Here is a 20,556-nt window from a genome sequence, read left to right as displayed (position 1 = left end):
GTTGCATTTTTGATTTTGTTGCAGTCTGTAGTGTTTCTTTCTCTTCTAGCTCTCATAAATACATATGTAGGCAACTCTGTGGTATCTTTGATTCACCTACGTACATTCAATAGAAGAGTGTCAATCAGAGAAATTGTCCTACTTCTTTTTTCTACCAATTTTTCTGCTTAGGATCCAAAGCATGTAGGGTTTCATAGAATAAAAGAACAGCTGTTTGAATTGTATACAGAAACATGTCAAAGGCTCCTGAAATGTCTGCAATTTCCAAAAAAATTATTGTATTTGATTTTATGCATGATAGGTGATTGTGTGCTTATTGTGGGCTTTTGTGTATAATGCCCATACTTTTATTACTAAAGCTCAGCAAAATAGTTAAAACATTTGGTGTGCCACTGAATTAGCCAATACATAACATACTGGATAATAAATCCCAAATCTCTATGTTTGAAATGGTTGATTTGCTTAATTAGTTGCCATCTAAAGAACAATTCTGAACATTTTCCAAGTCTTGATAATGCAGTTGTTGTGACTGAGCATCTTTTCTTCAACAATTTCCATATTTCAGTGTAAACATTTTAAGAATGAGTCATGAATGAAAGCAATTTGTGAAGGTACTGAGGTAGGAAGCATTCAATCCAAGGATACAGAAAATAATTTTGTAAACATATCTCAGCTAACTCCTGAGGCTATTAAGAGACTGGACAAGTACTTGTTAACTTAGAAAAGTGGCTTGTTTTGCAAGGCTTTAGACTGATGAAAACAGAAAATAAGGCAATTACATGCTTGAGAGCTTTTACTGACATGTTATAAATCTTCAGATAATATGTGATGAGATTTGGCTATTTAGACAGAAAACAATAAAAGCTCCTCTGAGAGTTCAAACGGAGATTGCTCATCTTGTAAATTAAGTAAGTGGCATCTTTATTACAGAACACAGATCTTAAAAAGTTGAGTAATTTGAAAGCAGGAACGCTTGGTAGTCAAAAGTTTGTGAGTTGAGAACTCGAGGATTCTATAAAACTCAATACAAAAGTTAAAGGTTTGGCTACATGGCAAGGAGCAAAAGAAACTTGGAATGAATTAGTACAGGAACACAAGTCCCAAAGCAGAAGAATATTTTCCAACAATGGGAGGAGGGAAAGTATTGGGAATGGTATTATACTGCATAATATATACAATATGTATATACTGTATGTATACTATACACTTTTTATTGTACTAGAGAGGCCACACTACTGCATCCAATTCTGTTCATCACAATACAAAAATAGATGCTGATGTCTTAGAAAGAGTGCAGAGAAGAGCAGAAAAGATGAGAAGGGTTCTGAAGGTTAAACCATATGATGAACAGTTGACAAACAAGGCACAATAAGGACTGAGAAGCAGGTTTTTCTCCCGATAAAGATGTTATGTTCCATAGAAAGTCTATTTCTTCTTCAAATAATGAGCATAAATGAGATCAATGTGAATATTTGTGATGACACAAAGCAATATTTTCTTGTTATTGCTGCTGACCCAAATCTTTAAAAATCAGATTAAAACAAATCTTGTGAGTAGTTCCTCAATTTAAATTGAAATGACTTAAAACATTTCCTGTTTTTAATGTTACTCTAGAAAAGTGGACATGGATAATCCTGGACTTTCTTCTCATTGATTCATCATAGGAGTGTCTAAGCAGTGAGTCCCACTTTTTTCCCAGCAGAGGGCCTTTCATTAATGATTAAAATATAAAGCATTTCTTTTTCAGCTTAGGTGAAGAGAGTTTATGACAAAAAACAGTGCAGTGTGTCTTTCAAATAAGGAGCAAATCACCTCCTAATGTTAAAAGAAAAGTTACATGTACACGTTTTCTGCAGCTATAAATCTGTTAAGGGCAAAAGATACAGATATAAATGGCAGAAGGAGTGCACTTTTATCTCATTTTCTTATCTTAAAGACTTATTTTTCATGTCTTACTTGATATGTCCTTTCAACTGATAAAGATTTTTAGGGTTTTAAAAATTCTCCGTTCAGCCCTTTTTCTCTGATAACATGAAATTACTTAGTTCAGATTCTCATTTGAACCACTCTCAACTGCATAATGGACCATGCAATTTAGATAAGTATTTCTCAACTTCGATATGGGAACCTCGTCATATCATAGCATGCTGGCTAGGGAATTCTGGGTGTTGAAGTCCACATATCTTAAAATTGTCAAGGTTGAGAAACACTGCTATAAAGCCATCTACAACACTCTTAGCTGTAGACAAATTTAAGTAATATGCTTCCTATTACCATGTTATTTCCTAGTTTTATTTCCTTTAATTTAAGTGCTAGCCATTTCATAGTACATGAAAACAGTACTCCTAATTTTAGTGTTTCTCTCTGTAAGTATTATTTCCAATATACAAAATCACTGTAATCAAACAGAAACTTGATGGTGGACCTGAGTATTTTTCATGATTACTCTCAGAGATATGCTAGAACTGTCTTGTCACCTAGTGAGCTTTATCGCTCAACTTTGATTGTTTGAAACATTGTGAAAAACTTTATTCTACACTGCCTCTAGATATACTTGCTGTCAATTTATTGAAAATAGAGAATTCGTGCTATCTGACTCAGAACTTTGATACCCTAATTTCTAAGGTATCAATTGCTTTCTGTTAACAAGATATTGGACATATTCATAGGGTGTTCCAAAAGTCCATGCTCTAAGTCAGGGGTCGGCAACCTGAAAAAGGAAAAGAGCCACTGGGAACTGGTTCCATCACACACAAAAAAAAGTGGGAGCCGCGTGCGTGCGTCCATGCATGCGCAAAAAACGCTTTACACATGCGCAAAACGTTTTTTCTTGCGCATGCGCGGATGCGCGCATTTGCCAATTTTTAAATGTATGATGGAACCGGTTGCGCGACGGTGACGGCCCGTTTGCAGAGCTGCCGCCTTCGGCAGCATGCAAACATGCCGCAGCAGCTTTCCCAGAGCGGCGCCGCTGCCCGTTCGCGCGGAGGTGCGCGCGCACCTCCGCTCGTTTGGAGAGGTTCGCGCACACCTCCGCTCGTTCTGAGAGGTGCGCGCGCACCTCTCAGAACGGGCAGTGGCACCACTTGTTGGGAAAGCTGCCGCGGTCCGTTTGCAGAGCTGCTGCCTTCGGCAGCCTGCAAATGTGCCGCGGCAGCTTTCCCAGAGCGGCGCTGCTGCCCGTTCGTGCTGAGGTGCGTGCGCACCTCTCCAAAGGTTTGGAGAGGTACGCGCGCACCTCTCCAAACGGGCAGTGCCACTCTCCATTTGGAGAGGTGTGCGCGCACCACTGCCCATTCGAAGAGGTGCGTGCGCACCGGGCGGCTGGGAGCTGCAGGAGACGGCTCAAAGAGCCGCATGCGGCTCCAGAGCTGCGGGTTGCCGACCCGTGCTCTAAGTCAATGACATTGCAAACTAATCCAGCTAGCTTTATGTCCAAGTGAGAGTAGAATTTACCATCTCCTATTTTGTAATCAAACATCATATATACAGTATAAAGGAATATCAAATAAGTGTTGGAAATCAATATGATCAATCAAAGTAAAGGTACCTTTTATTATATTTGTAGAACATGACAGACTGCTAAGAAGTATTGGGATCAGATATGTTCTTTGATTCAAAAAAAATATTAAAATGTCAAATTGAAACTGGAAGGTTTTCTTTTAGGTATCATGGATAAGAAGATTGAAAGAAAATATGGGATTTTGTTTCCCACATATGACAATGGCGCCAAGACTTTTATATACACAGAGGTGGAAAGATAAACAATTTCCCACAAATGAAGAATGGATTTTTGAAATTAATGGAATTGGCACAGATGGCAAAACTGACTACTTTGATGAAAGACTAAAGCCAATCTAGTTTTCTTTCTATCTGGAGACAACTTTTGGACTTCTTGCTTTAGAATGATAGTAATGAAGTTTTGATTTTAGGATTCAAATATCAGATTTGCTATGATTATGGAAATATTTTATAATTTTATTCTTATTATTGGACATGAACATTGTATTTTTATGCTTAAACTTAAAAAAAGAGGTTTTTTATTATATACAGTAATCTTAATGTTATCTTGATGGTTTTACTATATATAAAGTGCAGCACCAGGCAATCCATGGCTCTCTCAAATTATCTTAATACATGATCTCTATCTGGTTGTCTTTATTGCTGTTGCTTGTTCAGAATATAATGCTGAGCTCTTTAAGGGCTAAATTGCTACATGTTGCAAGCTTTATTTTTAGGGGTGTTTTTTTTTTGGTGGCTACAGCTTTTAGTTCAGAAAAAATGAATCATAGCAAAACTTTAGTTAGCCTTTAGTTTGTATTTCTCCCCTTCTGGGATTATTATTCACAAGCTGAGAATTTTGTAGGTGGCCTTATATCAAAGATTCATATTTTAAGTTTCATTCCTCCCCTTCCTTAGCTTTGCTTCTTGTTCAGGATATGTTTTTTTTCCCCCAGTAAAGATGATGTGAATAGCCAAGACAGTCTTGATCAACATATAATTTGATTTATGCAGCTAGCCAATGAGTATCTGTGAAAGGAGGAGCTTACTCTTGAAATGACTCTCAAAAGGAAAGAATTATAAAAACACAAACAAATGTACTGAGATACATCCACAAATTCTCTTGGTTGTCTGAAGCTTCCAGACTGAAAGGAGATTTTCCAGTTGTGTTTGTCTCCATTTTTCCTGCTCTGCTCTGCCCTTCCTTTCATTTCTACTTTTTTAACACTGAGAATCTCAAGCCAACAACTCTTGGGTAATTTGAATAAAACTGGATCCATGAAAGAGATTTTTCTACCCACAGCTCCTACAATGGATTGTACCACAAATATATCTCAATACGTTCACAGGATGGAAGAAACAGAACTACTAAGAAAATATTTTAATAGCACCGAAGACTATCTTCTTTTTCTATATGGACCAAAAAGCAGCCACCTGTCCTTGCCTATGACTTGGATTTATGCTCTGATCTTCATAGTTGGTGTATCTGGCAACCTTTTAGTGTGTCTGGTGATTCTCAAGCACAGGAATTTGAAAGCACCCACTAATTACTATCTCTTTAGCCTTGCAATTTCAGACCTGCTGGTATTACTCTGTGGGATGCCTTTGGAAGTTTATGAAATGTGGAACAACTACCCTTTCTTATTCGGATTAGTAGGCTGCTACTTTAAAACAGCTTTTTTTGAGACTGCATGCTTTGCTTCTATCATGATTGTCACCATGGTTAGCACAGAGAGATATATGGCAGTTCTTCACCCCTTTCAAGCCAGGCTGAAAAATACCCAGCAGCGAGCTCTGAGGATCATCCTTATCCTATGGCTTCTTTCAGTCCTCTTCTCTCTTCCCAATACCAGCGTCCATGGCATTGTGTTACAGTATTTTCCAAATCACACAGAAGTCCCTGGTTCTGCAATTTGTGCTGTGGTCAAGTCCTTGTGGATCTACAACTGGATCGTCCAGTTAACTTCTCTCTTGTTTTATGTGCTTCCAATGAGTGTCATCAGTGTGCTCTACTGCCTGATGGGGCTGAAAGTGAGTTCTCAGCTAAACTATGTCCTGTTTTTCTCTACTTTATTTAATATTTAATACTCACCTCATTTGACATTGTTACAACCTATACTTCATGTATCTTTTCAGTTTTGCCATTTGTATGGAAATGCATAATGGTTAAGGAAATATCACCATATAGAAGTGAATTAAGGGACGCGGTGGCTCAGTGGGTTAGGACGCTGAGCTTGTCGATCAGAAGGTCGGCAGTTTGGCGGGTCGAATCCCGAGTGCCGCGTAACAGAGTGAGCGCCTGTTACTCGTCCCAGCTTCTGCCAACCTAGCAGTTCGAAAGCACGTAAAAATGCAAGTAGAAAAATAGGGACCACTACGGTGGGAAGGTAACAGCGTTCCGTGCGCCTTTGGTGTCTAGTCATGCCGGCCACATGACCACGGAGACGTCCTCGGACAAGCGCTGGCTCTTCGGCTTTGAAACGGAGATGAGCACCGTTGGAAACGACTAGCACACATGTGCGGGGGAACCTTTACCTTTTTTTAGAAGTGAATTGCTCATAAAAAAAGCCCGTTTCACATTATTAAAGAAACCAGCTGTCAACACTATTTGTAACATAATTTCAGCTGAATTTAATTTTAACACCTTTACCATGGTATCATTTTATCCAAAATTCTACTTTCTTTATTACTGTGTAAGATCAACTAGTCAGATTTAAAAGTTAGTATTTAATCCCCGCATGCACACAGACACACAGACACACACACACACACACACACACACACACGAACACACTATTCCAATTTTTTTTCATAGGACTTTTTAAGGAATAATGTCTATATGTACGATTCCAGAATTAATGTATGTGCTCCTAATTAAAATCAGAATGAAACCTGTTCATAAAAGCCCTGCATTATTGTCCAGTATATATAATAGCACAACCATAAACAGAGATAACAGAACATAATAACAGACACTGCTTAAACAGGTGGGAAAAAATGCATGAATAAAAATAATTACTGGGCTGTATTCTGGATAATAAAGTTTCTAAGCCTCTGACAACATAAGGATAATATATTAAGCTCAAACAAATGCCTGCTTTTTATGTTTTGTTAATTGCCACAGAATGCATTGTTATTCTCTTGTTTAACTAGTTGGAAAAAAATGGCAGATAAGTTTACTCTTTGGCCAATATAGTTTTAGAACTGCATCTAGACGCTTAGCAGAGAAAATGATTTAAGCAGCATTGTGATTACTTGGTCTTTGAGAAATGAAACTTAAGTTCACTTGATATTTTTTTAAAAAGCAAATTAAAGGTCACTAGTTTTTCAAGAAAAAAATAAGGGAAATTCACTTGGAGCAAACAAATCATATTATAGCATTTTTCCAGCATGTGACTGGTGTGAATAGTAGAATCAGATTTCTCTTTCAAGAAAACTACAGAGTAATACCACAATTAGCTGGAGCGCAGGATGTAGCCCTTCAGAGTGGGCATTGCCCATTTTTCTTCTACTTGTTCTCTTCCCAAGATTTTTCTTCATTTCTTTAGATCCCAAGCAAGAAAATGTGAAACATTTACCTAAGGGACTTCTCTAAATGTGTTTGTGAGGGGGAAAAAGGGGGGGGGACTCCTCAGAATTTTGGAGTTATTTCAGTAAAATCTGATTCTGCACAATGACATATAGTAAAACCTTGAGAAAAATACACCAGAAGAAATAGTGTTTTTTTTATCTATTGCACTGTTATCCTCAGTTGCATTTGCTCAAACCACTCCAGTTCTATTATGTGATCTATTCTTACAATGCTACAAGGGGGATAATTTTACCTAAGTAAACTTTGCTTTATTTACCAAAGTAGGTAAGATGGATATTTACTTATCTCCAACAGATTGCATTGATCAACAACTTTAGAGAAAGTAGTTACAATATGAGCAAATCTGATGGAAAAATTAATTAATTGATTGAATTGATTTTCAGTTTACTTTTTTTACTTTTCTTCCTATTAGCTGGGAAGAGACAGATGCTTGGAAGCAAAAGAAATGCGGATGAATGTTAAACTATCATGTAGAAAGTCTATCACAAAGATGCTGTGTGAGTACCAAAATGGTGTTTTTGTATTATTCACTTATTATTAAGCAGGTTAAGTCTAGAATAATATATTTTAGACCATTAGATGTCATCTATATAGGCATCTGGGTCCAGTTTGTTATTCATTATGGAAGATTTCAGAAAGGAAGGAAAGAAGAATGGATGTAGCAATGTTTAGAGTATCAGTTATCTGAGAAGTCATTGTTGTTCTAATTCCAGATAAAAGATTCTGTTCTGGAGAACTGCTTTATTGAGCAGAAGGACAAATATACGATACGTACTTCTGTCAATAAATTTTGTTTCATTGGGGCCAGAAAAACTGTGCTGCAATCTTATTTCTCCTTCTAAGAAGACTTGCCTTGGTTAGGAGGGGGGAAGAGACAGTTCAAGAAAGGAGGAAAGTTTGCAACAAATTCTTTCTATTTCTCTTTCACTGCCCTTAATCTGGATAACAAAATACAACAATTTTATCTATATTTAATATAAAAAGGGACACGGTGGCTCAGTGGGTTAGGATGCTGAGCTTGTCGATCAGAAGGTCAGCAGTTTGGCAGGTCGAATCCTGAGTGCTGCGTAACAGAGTGAGCACCTGTTACTCGTTCCAGCTTCTGCCAACCTAGCAGTTCGAAAGCACGTAAAAATGCAAGTAGAAAAATAGGGACCACCACGGTGGGAAGGTAACAGCGTTCCGTGCGCCTTTGGGGTCTAGTCATGCTGGCCACATGACCACGAAGACGTCCTCGGACAAGCGCTGGCTCCTTGGCTTTGAAACGGAGATGAGCACCAGCCCCTAGAGTTGGAAATGACTAGCATGCATGTGCGGGGGAACCTTTACCTTTACCTAATATAAAAAGATGTAGTAAATAAATTCCCAGAGCTCACCCAGGTTTTGATGAGTTGGGAAGACATCTGAATTGTTTATATCCTTGGGGTTTAGTACATCAAACCAAGAAATTATACACTTTACTCTGCTCTTATTCTCTCTCTGTCAGTTGTCCTAGTAATCGTTTTTGGGGTATGTTGGGCCCCATTCCACATAGATCGTCTTTTCTACAGCTTTGTTGCAACCTGGACAGAACCTCTTGCAAATATTTTCAACATAATCCATGTGATTTCAGGTAATATTTCAGCTTGGATATATTATTGACCCTAAATATTTAATTTTTAAGATGTGTAGACCCCAAATAAATTAAGCTTATCCAGCCCATAAGGAAGAAAGTTCAATGAATGTTACCTGTTCTTCTTTCCAATAAAAGTACAAGAAGAAATTAAATAATTTAAAATGTGCTGTTCTTTAGAACATCCAGTCAGAAGCTTAAACTGCCCTACTTTGACCTAACAACACAGCTAGCTCCATCATAAGTAAATATATTAGAAAGAAAAGGGGTTATTTTTTTATTCTACTATCGCTCCTTCATAGCCTGACATATAGTAAAATTAAATTTGAATAAATTGATAATTGAATTTGAAAACACATCATTCAAGAAGCAAGTGGCAGCTATTGCCAGGAAGAATCAATCAGTGTTCCAATTACACTCCTGTCTGGACTGTAAGGCCTTTGAGAGAATTATTCATGCTGGGGTCATCTTGTGTACAGTAAAAGTAAAGTCCAAATTAAGAATATTTCATTCTTAAGAATTGTTTAATTTAAAGTGGTTTAGTTGTAATAGATGGTTATGGATTCAAAATAGTTTTCAAGAGTATTTACAAAAGATACTATTTTTTCTAGCATCAGCTAAATTAGACATATTACGTTGAGAAAAATGTTTCTCATTTCTTTCCTGTTACCTTTATTGATTTCATTGCAGAGATGTTAACATAGGAAATAAATTGTTTTGTTATCTAATTTTACCTTCCAAAAGACAGAAGCAGATGAAAAATGTGAGGTTCTTTCCTGTTGGCTTTTTTGAATTAGCTGTTTTAGATTCTAAAAGTTTAGTTCCTAAAGAAGTAACCTTGTAAATAATTTTAATGTCCTCCTCTAGTGCAGGGTAGGCAACCTTGGCTCTTTTATGACTCAAGGACTTCAACTCCCAGAATTCCTGAGCCAGCATGGCTCAGCTTGGAAACCTCTCTCATTCCCCTCAGCATGGCTGGCTCAGGATTTCTGGGAGTTGAAGTCCACGAGTCATAAAAAAGAGCCAAGATTGCCTACTCCTAAAGCCAATAGAGGGAGCTTTTTTTTTTGCAAAAAAAGAGGTGCCAGAACACCGTTCTGAGCGTTCTATGAGAAGAAAAGCCTGAATCTATTATTTTCTTCCATTCAATTCTTAGAGACTGCCTGGACAAGTCCCTGCAGTTTTCTTGACATGGTTTTTCAGAAGTGGTTTGCCATTAGCTACTTTCTAGGCCTGAAAGAGAGTGATTGATCCAATGTTACCCAGCTGATTTTGTGCCTAAATTGGGACTAGAACTCAAGGTCTCCCAGTTTCTAGCCTGGTATCTTAACCGTGACACCAAACTGGCTCTCTAATCCCTTTTTCTATTCTTATTTCTTTCCCACTTGTTAAATGTTACACTGGCATTTGTTAATCCAACCAGAATAGAGCTGAAAGGGACCTTGAATATCTTCTAGTCCAACCCATGCACAAGCAGGAGACCCTATACCATTTCAGACAGGTGGCTGTCCAGTCTTTTCTTAAAAGCCTCGAGTGATGAAGCCCCTACAACTTCTGAAGGCAAGCTGTTCCTCAGGTTAATTGTTCTCACTGTTAGGAAGTTTATCCTTAATTCCAGGTTGGTTCTCTCTTTGATTAGTTTCCATCCATTGTTTCTTGTCTTGCCTTCTGGTGCTTTGGAAAATAGGTTGACTCTCTCTTCTTTGTGGCAGCCCCTCAAATATTGGAACACTGCTATCATGCCATCCCTACCAGTTTAGTATCATCTGCAAATTTGATGAGTTCCCCTCCTATTCCCTCATCAAAGTCATTTATGAAAATATTGAAGAGTACTGGGCCTAAGACAGAAACTTATAGGACCCCACTCCTTACTTTCCTACATGTAGATGTAGTACCATTAAAGACTTATTGATTATGGTTTGTCAACCATACTATTATTTATGTTATTATTATGATGTTGTTAGCCATAGTTAAGGTAAAGGTAAAGGTTCCCCCGCACATGCGTGCTAGTCGTTTCCAACTCTAGGGGCCGGTGCTCATCTCCGTTTCAAAGCCGAAGAGCTAGCACTTGTCCAAGGACATCTCTGTGGTTATGTGGCCGGCATGACTAGACACCAAAGGTGCACGGAACGCTGTTACCTTCCCACCGTAGTGGTCCCTATTTTTCTACTTGCATTTTTCTGTGCTTTCGAACTGCTTGGTTGGCAGAAGCTGGGATGAGTAACAGACGCTCACTCTGCTACGCGGCACTCGGGATTCGACCTGCCAAATTGCCGACCTTCTGATTGACATCTGATCGATAGCCATAGTTACCTTACTGTTATTCTTTATAAAGTAGAGACAATTATCCTAAGGAAATCTCAACTGTGATGATGTAATTCAGCACTGTAACACAGTTTTTTGCAGACAAATTTTAATCTTTATAAACCATTATTAAAACATGTAATCCTTCCCCTAATATCAATGAAAACAATTGCAACAAGCAAATGTTAGTAAGTTGCAGAATTTTCCTGGGCCTCAGAATTAATGTGCCACAAGGTACAATAAGGTGTACAGCCATTTTTCTCATCCGGCATACTTGAAGTCATTCATATATGCTGCTGATGTACTGCAGGCTAGCTATTGTCCTTTTTTCTCCAGAAGCACCTGCCGGGCTAACAATAAGGTGCAGATGCAGGCTCCTGTAGTTTGGGAGGGTCTTTTATCATCCTCTAAGTAAAGCAAGATAAAGAAGAAGCTAAACATTTCTTCTGGATTTTTTTTATATTTAAAACAGTGTTCAGTGCATTTTTTGATCAGCCACCTAGACAGGGTACACTGGCTGCCTGCCGGAGACAAGAAGAAAGGAAACAAAGAGTGCAAGTACATATGCAGAGTGAAAGCCTAGCTTTTGTTGTATTTTGGGATAATTTGGATGAAAATTGGTCTAAATGTATGCTGAAGTTGTGTGTGTTTTTTTAAAAAATGAGAATTTGCAGAAGTGCTATCATGCTAGATACTAGATACTAGAGTCAGCACTTTTGCTATTAAATATATGTAAAGCCATTACAGTTGTTAGTGGACTATCTCTAATGTGTGTGTGTGTGTGTGTATAAATGTGTGTGTGTAGATAGATAGATAGATAGATAGATAGATAGATAGATAGATAGATAGATAGATAGATAGATAGATAGATAGATGATAGATAGATAGATACAAAGTAAAGGTAAAGGTTCCCCCACACATGCATGCTAGTCGTTTCCGACTCTAGGGGCCGGTGCTCATCTCCGTTTCAAAGCCGAAGAGCCAGTGCTTGTCCGAGGACGTCTCCATGGTCATGTGACCGACATGACTAGATGCCAAAGGTGCACAGAACGCTGTTACCTTCCCACCATAGTGGTCCCTATTTTTCTACTTGCATTTTTACGTGCTTTCGAACTGCTAGGTTGGCAGAAGCTGGGACAAGTAACAGGCGCTCACTCTGCTACACGGCACTCAGGATTCGACCTGCCAAATTGCCGACCTTCTGATCAACAAGCTCAGCGTCCTAACCCACTGAGCCACCGCGTCCCTATAAGATAGATAGATAGATATATGTATATTAATACACAAAATGTTCTACTTAAGCATTTATTAGGCAAGCAGGGAATTTCATTAGTAATTACCAGAAGAATCTTTAAATTTTTGCTCATTATAGAGGTTTAGAAATAAATATAAAATTCAAATACTTTGAGGAGCTTTAGAATGTGGGGAAGGATGCCTTGCATCAGCAGGACCATACAAAATATATTAATAATGTAATATATACTCATAAAACATCTCCTGGTTGGCAGTGGACCTGTGAAATAGGGTAAAATCATAAGAAGGAAATGAGAATGTAAGCAGAGACCCTCGTAGACAAAGGTAGGAAGCTAAGTATAACAGAAAGCAAATGCTGGACTCTCCAAAGCTGTAGAGAACTGATGAGGTTTATTATCCCAATACAGTAGTGGCCAAAATTGTGGAAACCTTCTGGGAAAAGTTTACAGTAACTTAACCTTTAGTTAAGTTTCCACCAATTTTTATTCTAATTTATTTATAACTGTAGCCTTGTTCACTTAATACTACTATTTTACATTGTTTTCTGGGCAACCAGTCAACTCTTTGCACCATTACTTTAATTTTATTATGTTTTACAAGCTCACTAAATGAAAGGGGGAAAAAAAACCAACCAACTTGATAGCGATCACATAACACACTGACAAATGTCCCCCTCTCAGCTTCAATACATGACATCAATAACTGAATCCTACTGTGATCTGATTGGCTCATTGCCAAAACAAGATGACACCTGATTGGCTCTCTAAACACTCATGCTCATTGGCTATGATCAGATGAAGGAAAACTGCCTGATATCAACCTAAGCAAGTGGTGCTTCCTTTTTCTGGTTATTTGGCTATAACTTTTCATAGAGTACAGTACAGATAATTGAACAAACTATGTTGCATGACATTCTTGATTAAATTATCTTTCCATTTATAATTTTTTTGGTACTACTATGGTACTACTGCAAAAAAAGTGGTGTTATTAGCCATCAAACCTCAAAAATACACTTTTCCCTAAAGGTTTCCACAATTTTGGCTACTACTGTATTTAAAACAAAAACATGCTCTTGCACCCTCAGCATTCCAAACCAAGAACTCACAGTAATACTCAAAGTAAAATATCTAAGCATGGAAATAATGGATCTTGGCAAATTGTTTACCTGCTCTCTCATCAACAGTCTCAACAACCTCTCCAACTTCAAGGGTTATAGGAAACTCCTTACTTGTACAATAGTCTATAGTTCTTTCCAGCTGGGAGAACCTCTCTTTCCTTTGTCTGGGCAATAAATCTTATCAAGGTCAGGTAGCACAAAATGGTGGGGAAGTATATTTGTCCAGATGCCTTATGTCTAGTTTTTTGTTGGTCTCTAGCATCAGTACTCCCACCACTTTCTTCTCCAACCTACCCCAGCCAGGTCCTTCTTCAGAGCGGCCTTTATCCTCAACAGGCACTCAGTTCGCAAGCACTCATACTGTGTCCCGTGGCTTATTCATAATAAAGCTAGGCTTTCTCTTCACCACACTGAGAATCATCCTAGTTTTTCCCTATCTAGGCATCTCTAGTGTATAGCCTTCCACTCACAGAAGTCTGGGCAACAGCCATAATATTAGGAAATTGGGTATTTGAAATCCATGTGACTCATATAATTATATAATTATAGAATGTAAGGATTAGAATTTACATTAAATATCAACTAGTCCGCATTCCTGACTAATGTGGAATCCAAAAACTGCAGCATCTAACTTCTGTATAAACATTTCCAGCAAAGCATCTATGGAGATTTTCAATCATCCAGCTCCCAAAGGTGCTTTTCAAAAGGCAAGTGGACTCTCTTGATGTTTTTTTCCCTTGCAAAACATTTCACTTTGCATCCAAGATGTTTCTACAGTTCTGAAAAATTGAAGAAGCTGAAGAAGCTTCTTGGATGAGAATTGAAACATTTTCAAAGAAAAAAAAACCTAGAAAGTTCACTTGCCTTTTGAAAAGCACCTTTGGAATTTCCAAAAAAATCCATCACCTTTCCAAACCAACTGATTTATTATTGAATAGCACCTTGTCATTAGGAACTTGTTCCTGTTATTCCTTGGAAATCTACTTTCCAGTAATTTAATTTCATGTCTTGCCTTCTTGAATAACTGGCAACAATTCTGCCCCTTCTTCTACATGACATCAATTCAGATGCTTGAAGTCAACTGTCATGCTTCCCTGTAATTTCACATCAACCTACCCAGCATTTAATAATAATAATAATAATAATAATAATAATAATAATAATAATAATAATAATAATAATAAGAAGAAGAAGAAGAAGAAGAAGAAGAAGAAGAAGAAGAAGAAGAAGAAGAAGAAGAAGAAGAAGAAGAAGAAGAAGAAGAAGAAGAAGAAGAAGAAGAAGAAGAAGAAGAAGAAGAAGAAGAAGAAGTTGGAAGGGACCTTGGAGGTCATCTAGTCCAACCCCCTGCTCAGGCAGGAAACCCTATACCATTTCAGGCAAATGGCTGTCCAGTCTCTTCTTAAAAACTTTCAGTGTTGGAGCATTCACCACTTCTGGAGGCAGGTTGTTCCACTGGTTAATTGTTCTAACTGTCAGGAAGTTTCTCCTTAGTTCTAGGTTGCTTCTCTCCTTGACTAGTTTCCATCCGTTGCTTCTTGTCTTGCCTTCAGGTGCTTTGGAGAATGGCTTGACTCCCTCTTCTTTGTGGCATCCCCTGAGATATTGGAACACTGCTATCATGTCCCCCCTCATCCTTCTCTTCATTAAACTACACATACCCAATTCCAGCAGCCGTTCCCTATTTCTCATTGCTCCTTTTAAGTTTCTCTTCCTAGGTCCCTTATAACCTTGACTCCTTTCCTCGTGGTAGGCTATAGTTTGTCAGCATTAGTATTGTCTGTGGAGATTTTCAGTCATCCAGGTCCAACTGGACTTTCTTTGTTGTTCCTTGATGGAGAAGTTTTGCTTCTCATCCAAGAATCTTCAGTTGCCTTTTGAAAAAGCACCTTTCAGAGAATATCAGTTTCATTTCTAACATGAGGCAGTAAGACTTGATGCAGTATTCTAGATGCAATCAGACAAATGCAGAATGCAGAGGACTGATTATTTTTCTTGATCTACACTTTGTTGATGCAGCCTTTGTTGTGTAGCAGCTGCATCATACTCACATTCAAGTTGTGATTCATCAAGACTCCCAGATCTTTTTGTACGTGCTCCTTCCTAGTATAGTTCAGCTCCTGGTTTCTCTTTCCCCCCCTTTTTGAAGATAGGATCAGCATTTGCTCCTCCCCAATACTGTGTCACTATCTCTGTTGTCTCTGTTCTCAAAATCAGTGAAAGGGTCCAATAAAACATTGCAACAAAACACCTTGCAAATACAACCATTAAATGTTTCTATCCTTCCATTTTCTTTCACCCTTTGAGAACCCTTTTCACCAAAATTGGGACTGTCCCACATGAGAATAAATCTGCCAGTTATAAGTGGGGAGGAAATAAAGAAAAACAAAATCTGTAGATGGGCAAGCATCTGGTAAAAAGAGATAGCTCCTACACAAGTTCTTTACAGAACCTATCTGTGCAGCGGTATGCAGTGGTTTATACTGTAGATCCTATATTCCAAAATGGAAATTTCCAGTTGTCATGTAGTACTTTGGCCTAAATTAAATATTATCATGTTGTTATAATGATTTTGTGAATGGTTGCAGTGTCTCCCAACCTTGATAACTTCCAAGCGTGTGGATGTCAATTCCCAGAATTCTTATCTATGGCCCTACTAGCTATAGAATTGTGGGATTCTACACATATGGCAATTGCAGCTGGGAGCACTTCTTGTTAAAATTTTGATCTCAGAGAAGAGTTAATATAGTTGAAGTAACATTTTTGAATCAGCAGAAACTATGTTTTAGAAAGATATGGTAACATATAGCTAATCATGTGTCTGTCAACTAGTTAAACTGAGATAAGTATCCTAAAACATTTATATTTTTCTATTTTTCTCTCCCTGATATTTTTTCAAGTTGCTGTTGATTTTACCTGTTGTTTTCATCTCTCTCTCATTCCCTCACTCATTAACTCTCCTGTAGGTGTTTTCTTCTATTTGAGTTCTGCTGTGAATCCCATAATCTATCATGTGCTCTCCCGGCGTTTTAGGATGGCTTTTCTAAGTGTCATCTCTCCTCTGCACAAATATTGGCACCATAGACATCCTACAAGTCATCCCAAATCCGGCAAATTATTTTCATATTGGGGGAACACAACAAAGCAGGATATGCTGAAGAGTGAAGCCACCCAAGTATGCATCAATCTTCCTTCCGAGTTCTCACCTGTCTAATAGCCCATGACAATAGTATCCGTGAAAGAGTCACTTCTTGTGAGATGGGCAGCCATATGCATGTAATAAATAAACAAATTAAATGTCCTGTCAAACAGTTATTGATCCATAAGGACCAAATAGAAACAATGCTTTTGACACTAAGAGATTCCAAGTATAATTCATTGTTGAAATAAACTCCAAATGGTATGCAAGATAAAATATGATGCAATATTAGTAAATTATTTTCATACAATGATTATCCATTTTCAATCCAATGGATTAAAAATAAACCAGAAGCTTAAAACTGTTTTGATTAGCAATAAAATATCCATATACAGTAATGTATCAATAAGAACTAGTTGGCTTCCTCTGCTGAGGAAAAGCCCAAGCAGAGAGATACCGTATTTTCCGGCGTATAAGACGACTTTTTAACCCATGAAAATCTTCTCAAAAGTTGGGGGGTCGTCTTATATGCCCAGTCGTCTTATACACCGGAAAATAGTACATAAATCAATCGAGCGCCCCCGTTCTTGCAAAGCAACTTCAAGCCTCCTTAGTCCAGTCCCCCCTCCAACGTGACTCTCCCTTCCCACCCTCAAGAGCCTCTAAGCCCCTTCCCCTCCCCCTTGCAAACACCAGACCCAGGGAGCTCTTGCGTTTATTCCAAAGGGTGGGTGGAAGGAAAAGCCCCTTTTGGCTCCAGAGTGGATGCAAGTCGACGAGCCTGGGAAGGCATGCCCTCCCCTCTCACTGTGGAGGAAGCAGGGCAGGCTGGCGTCGGGTGGAAGCCGGCAGGGCAGTCTTGCGCACGCACGCACTCCCTGACTACTAAGGAGTGCTCGGGGAGCCGTGGCAGGCGCCTCACGCCCTTCCATCTCGAGGCGGCACCGGCGGAGCTGTCCAGTGTCGGGCGGGAACCGGCAGGGCTTTGCACCATCTGCATCAGACGGAGCTGAATCGGGCTTGTGTCGGACACTTGGCAACTGGCATGTAAGTATTTTCCGGCGTATAAGACGAAAAATCTTGAAAATCTTCTCAAAAGTCGGGGGTCGTCTTATACGCCCAGTCGTCTTATACGCCGGAAAATATGGTAACTTTTAAAGTATGGAAGTTTCATGAACTATAAAAGGTAAATTATAATAAATTATTCTGAATTGTTTTGAGTTATTTAAACATTTTCCCACATGCCAAAGAAACTGGTCATTGATCCCTTGTTCTCATATACAAAACCCATATAAGAAAAAAAGGTACAAATAAAATGAGTAGGATCTGAAATGTACAATACAGATGAGCAAGGGTGTTCATGCAGAATGAGAACATAGCTGAATTTGATGTTGACTGTAGACATTATCTTTGGCCAGAAGAAGAATTGACTTGTACTCTGAAATTTGTTTCTATGATAAAAGCAGACAAAATGAACAAAGTGCATTTGTTCTCTATTAGGTTGTATGCCTCAAACCTAGCCCAATGTTTTTCAATGCAAATTTTTCAAGAGAAAAAGAAAAATAACAAGAGCTACATGCATTTATCCCTATTTAACAAAATGTTATTTTCTAAAAGCCTGTTAATACTACACAATGGATCATTTTCTTTTATTCTGTAAAGCATGTCTACTGTTGAAAGCAGGTAAATTAAGTACGTAAGCTTAAAAGGGGAAAAAATGAACAAAATAGCCCATGATATGGCATAATGTCATGATATGATTGTCTGTCTGTTTTTATACTGTAAATACAAAAGATGCTTGTTTCTACTGTTGTTTGAGACAACAGTGAGTGGTGGTGCAACATGTACCACTTTAGAAGATTATGACATTTTGTATCAAAAGAAATTCATGACAAATTTCTTTTGCGCCTCTCGCTGTCTAAGGAGATTCTCCGGTATCCAGGTCATACCTGGATGCTTTTTCACGAGGCAACTGGACTTTCTTGTTTTTCTTTGAAGACATTTCGCTTCTTATCCAAGAAGCTTCTTCAGCTTTTACTATATGGTGGGGACGGTTCAGTTAGAGCTGAAGAAGCTTCTTGGATGAGAAGTAAAACATCTTCAAAGAAAAGCAAGAAAGTCCAGTTGCCTCATGAAAAAGCATCTTTGGGACACCTCTAGCTATGCCACTGAAGAGGGACCTGTGTGGGGCTTTCTTCAAGAGTTAGCAAACCTATTGTGGACAAAGATGTCTTTGTGGTTCTGAGCAGGCATCCTTTAACATCACTGTGAGACCCTGGGTACTATTATAGGTTCTTGGTACCTTATGAAACTGAAAAACAAGATCTCAGGATTTTATTTGCTTTAATTTTTAGAATACTACTTACTTTTTTTTTTACTTTTTCACATTTCTCCAAAGTCTTTCTAATGCTGCTGCTATTGTTCTTTGGTTCTTTATTCATCTTGTCCACTGATATAGGTGTAGTGATCACTGAGACAAATAGCAGCACTATTTACATTGCTGGAAACTGATCCCTATCACTCTGCACCTAAGGAAACTGCAATATGTGAATCCATTCCTTAGAAAATAATAATAATAATAGTAATAGTAGTAATAATAATAATAAATTTGGGAGGGACCTTGGAGGTCATCTAGTCCAACCCCCTGCTCAGGCAGGAAACCCTATACCATTTCAGGCAAATGGCTGTCCAGTCTCTTCTTAAAAACCTCCAGTGTTGGAGCATTCACCACTTCTGGAGGCAGGTTGTTCCACTGGTTAATTGTTCTAACTGTCAGGAAGTTTCTCCTTAGTTCTAGGTTACTTCTCTCCTTGATTAGTTTCCATCCGTTGCTTCTTGTCCTGCCTTCAGGCACTTTGGAGGACAAGAAGCAACGTATGGAAACTAATGGAAACTCCTTGATTCTTTTGACCCCCTCTTCTTTGTGGCAGCCTCTCTGTAGTGTATGCTGCTAGCATACACAGGAAATGCCAGCGCAGCAGGGGGCTGGACAGCTCCAGGCGATAACCGCTGAGGCGGGAAAAGCCGGACGGAGCAAGTTTGACAGCCCCCGGCATGGTCAGCTCTGGCGGGAAGCCAGGGTTTAAACCTATTGGCCACATGCACTGGCGGGAAGCCCAGGTTCAATTCTATTGGCCATCATTCACCTGGGCAGGTATAAGAAACACCAGGTAAACCCCTTTGTCTCAGATTCATTCCTGATCCGAATAAAAGAAATACTACCCAGCTCAAGTGTCCGTCTCTCTGTGCGACCACGCGACTTTGCACTGGCGACGAAGGTGGGATCCTGCATCGGACAACGCTAGCCGCGGACGGAATTCAATCGGCAGCCCCGGATCCAGACGCAGGTCAACCGAGACGACGAGATGACACACCTGGGTCAGTATCCCCTTTTCAATAGCAGCCGCCCCGAGGAGTGGGAAGCCTTCGTGGGGCAGATAGAATGCTACCTGAGGGCGAACGGGGTGAAGGAGGACCGGCAGAGAGCGGCGGTACTGCTCTGCAGCTGCGGCACAGAAACCTACCAGCTGGCGGTCGGTCTCTGCGCACCCGATGACATCCACTCCGTCGGCTACAACGAATTGCTGGCGAAGCTGTCTGAACGTTTCAAGCCCGAGACATCCGAGATCGCCTGGCGGTATCGTTTTGAAAAACGGGATCAGTGACCAGGTGAGTCTGCCAAACAGTATATGGCAGCTCTGAGGCTGGCAGCTCGCCTCTGCAATTTCAAAAATCTAGAAATTAGGCTGCGGGATCAGCTCGTTTGTGGGGTGAGGGACAGGAAGCTGCGCCAGAAACTTTTTGCTAAGCAGAAACTGACCCTGAGGGACGTCCAAGATGAACTCCTAGCCTGGGATGCAGCCGAGGAGCCCGAGACAAGGGAAGGCGGATCCATCCACCAGGTGAGAAGAGGCACCGATGCAGACGGGGCAGAGCTGGAGGTGGATGCCATCAACCGACCTCAGCGATCCTTCAACCCCGACCGAGACAACAGAAAAGAACCGAGACCAGCCACAGCAGGCGAGAGAGACCAGGAG

General features: G+C 39.4%; 1 protein-coding gene across 1 annotated transcript; it reads left to right on the top strand.

Moving 5' to 3' along the window:
• Window positions 1-4,812: 4,812 nt before the first annotated feature.
• On the top strand, window positions 4,813-16,594 carry NMUR2 (neuromedin U receptor 2; the record flags this gene model as incomplete). Its single annotated transcript, XM_081319038.1, has 4 exons — window positions 4,813-5,532; window positions 7,506-7,590; window positions 8,580-8,705; window positions 16,347-16,594. The coding sequence occupies 4 exons, from the start codon at window positions 4,813-4,815 to the stop codon at window positions 16,592-16,594; spliced, it is 1,179 nt and encodes a 392-aa protein (XP_081175164.1).
• Between the last annotated feature and the right edge of the window lie 3,962 nt (window positions 16,595-20,556).

This window comes from Vipera berus, assembly GCF_964194415.1.
Source record: "Vipera berus genome assembly, chromosome: 2".
NCBI lineage: Eukaryota > Metazoa > Chordata > Lepidosauria > Squamata > Viperidae > Vipera > Vipera berus.
The sequence above is the reverse complement of the archived record's forward strand: the minus strand, read 5'-3'. Positions and strand labels throughout refer to the sequence as shown.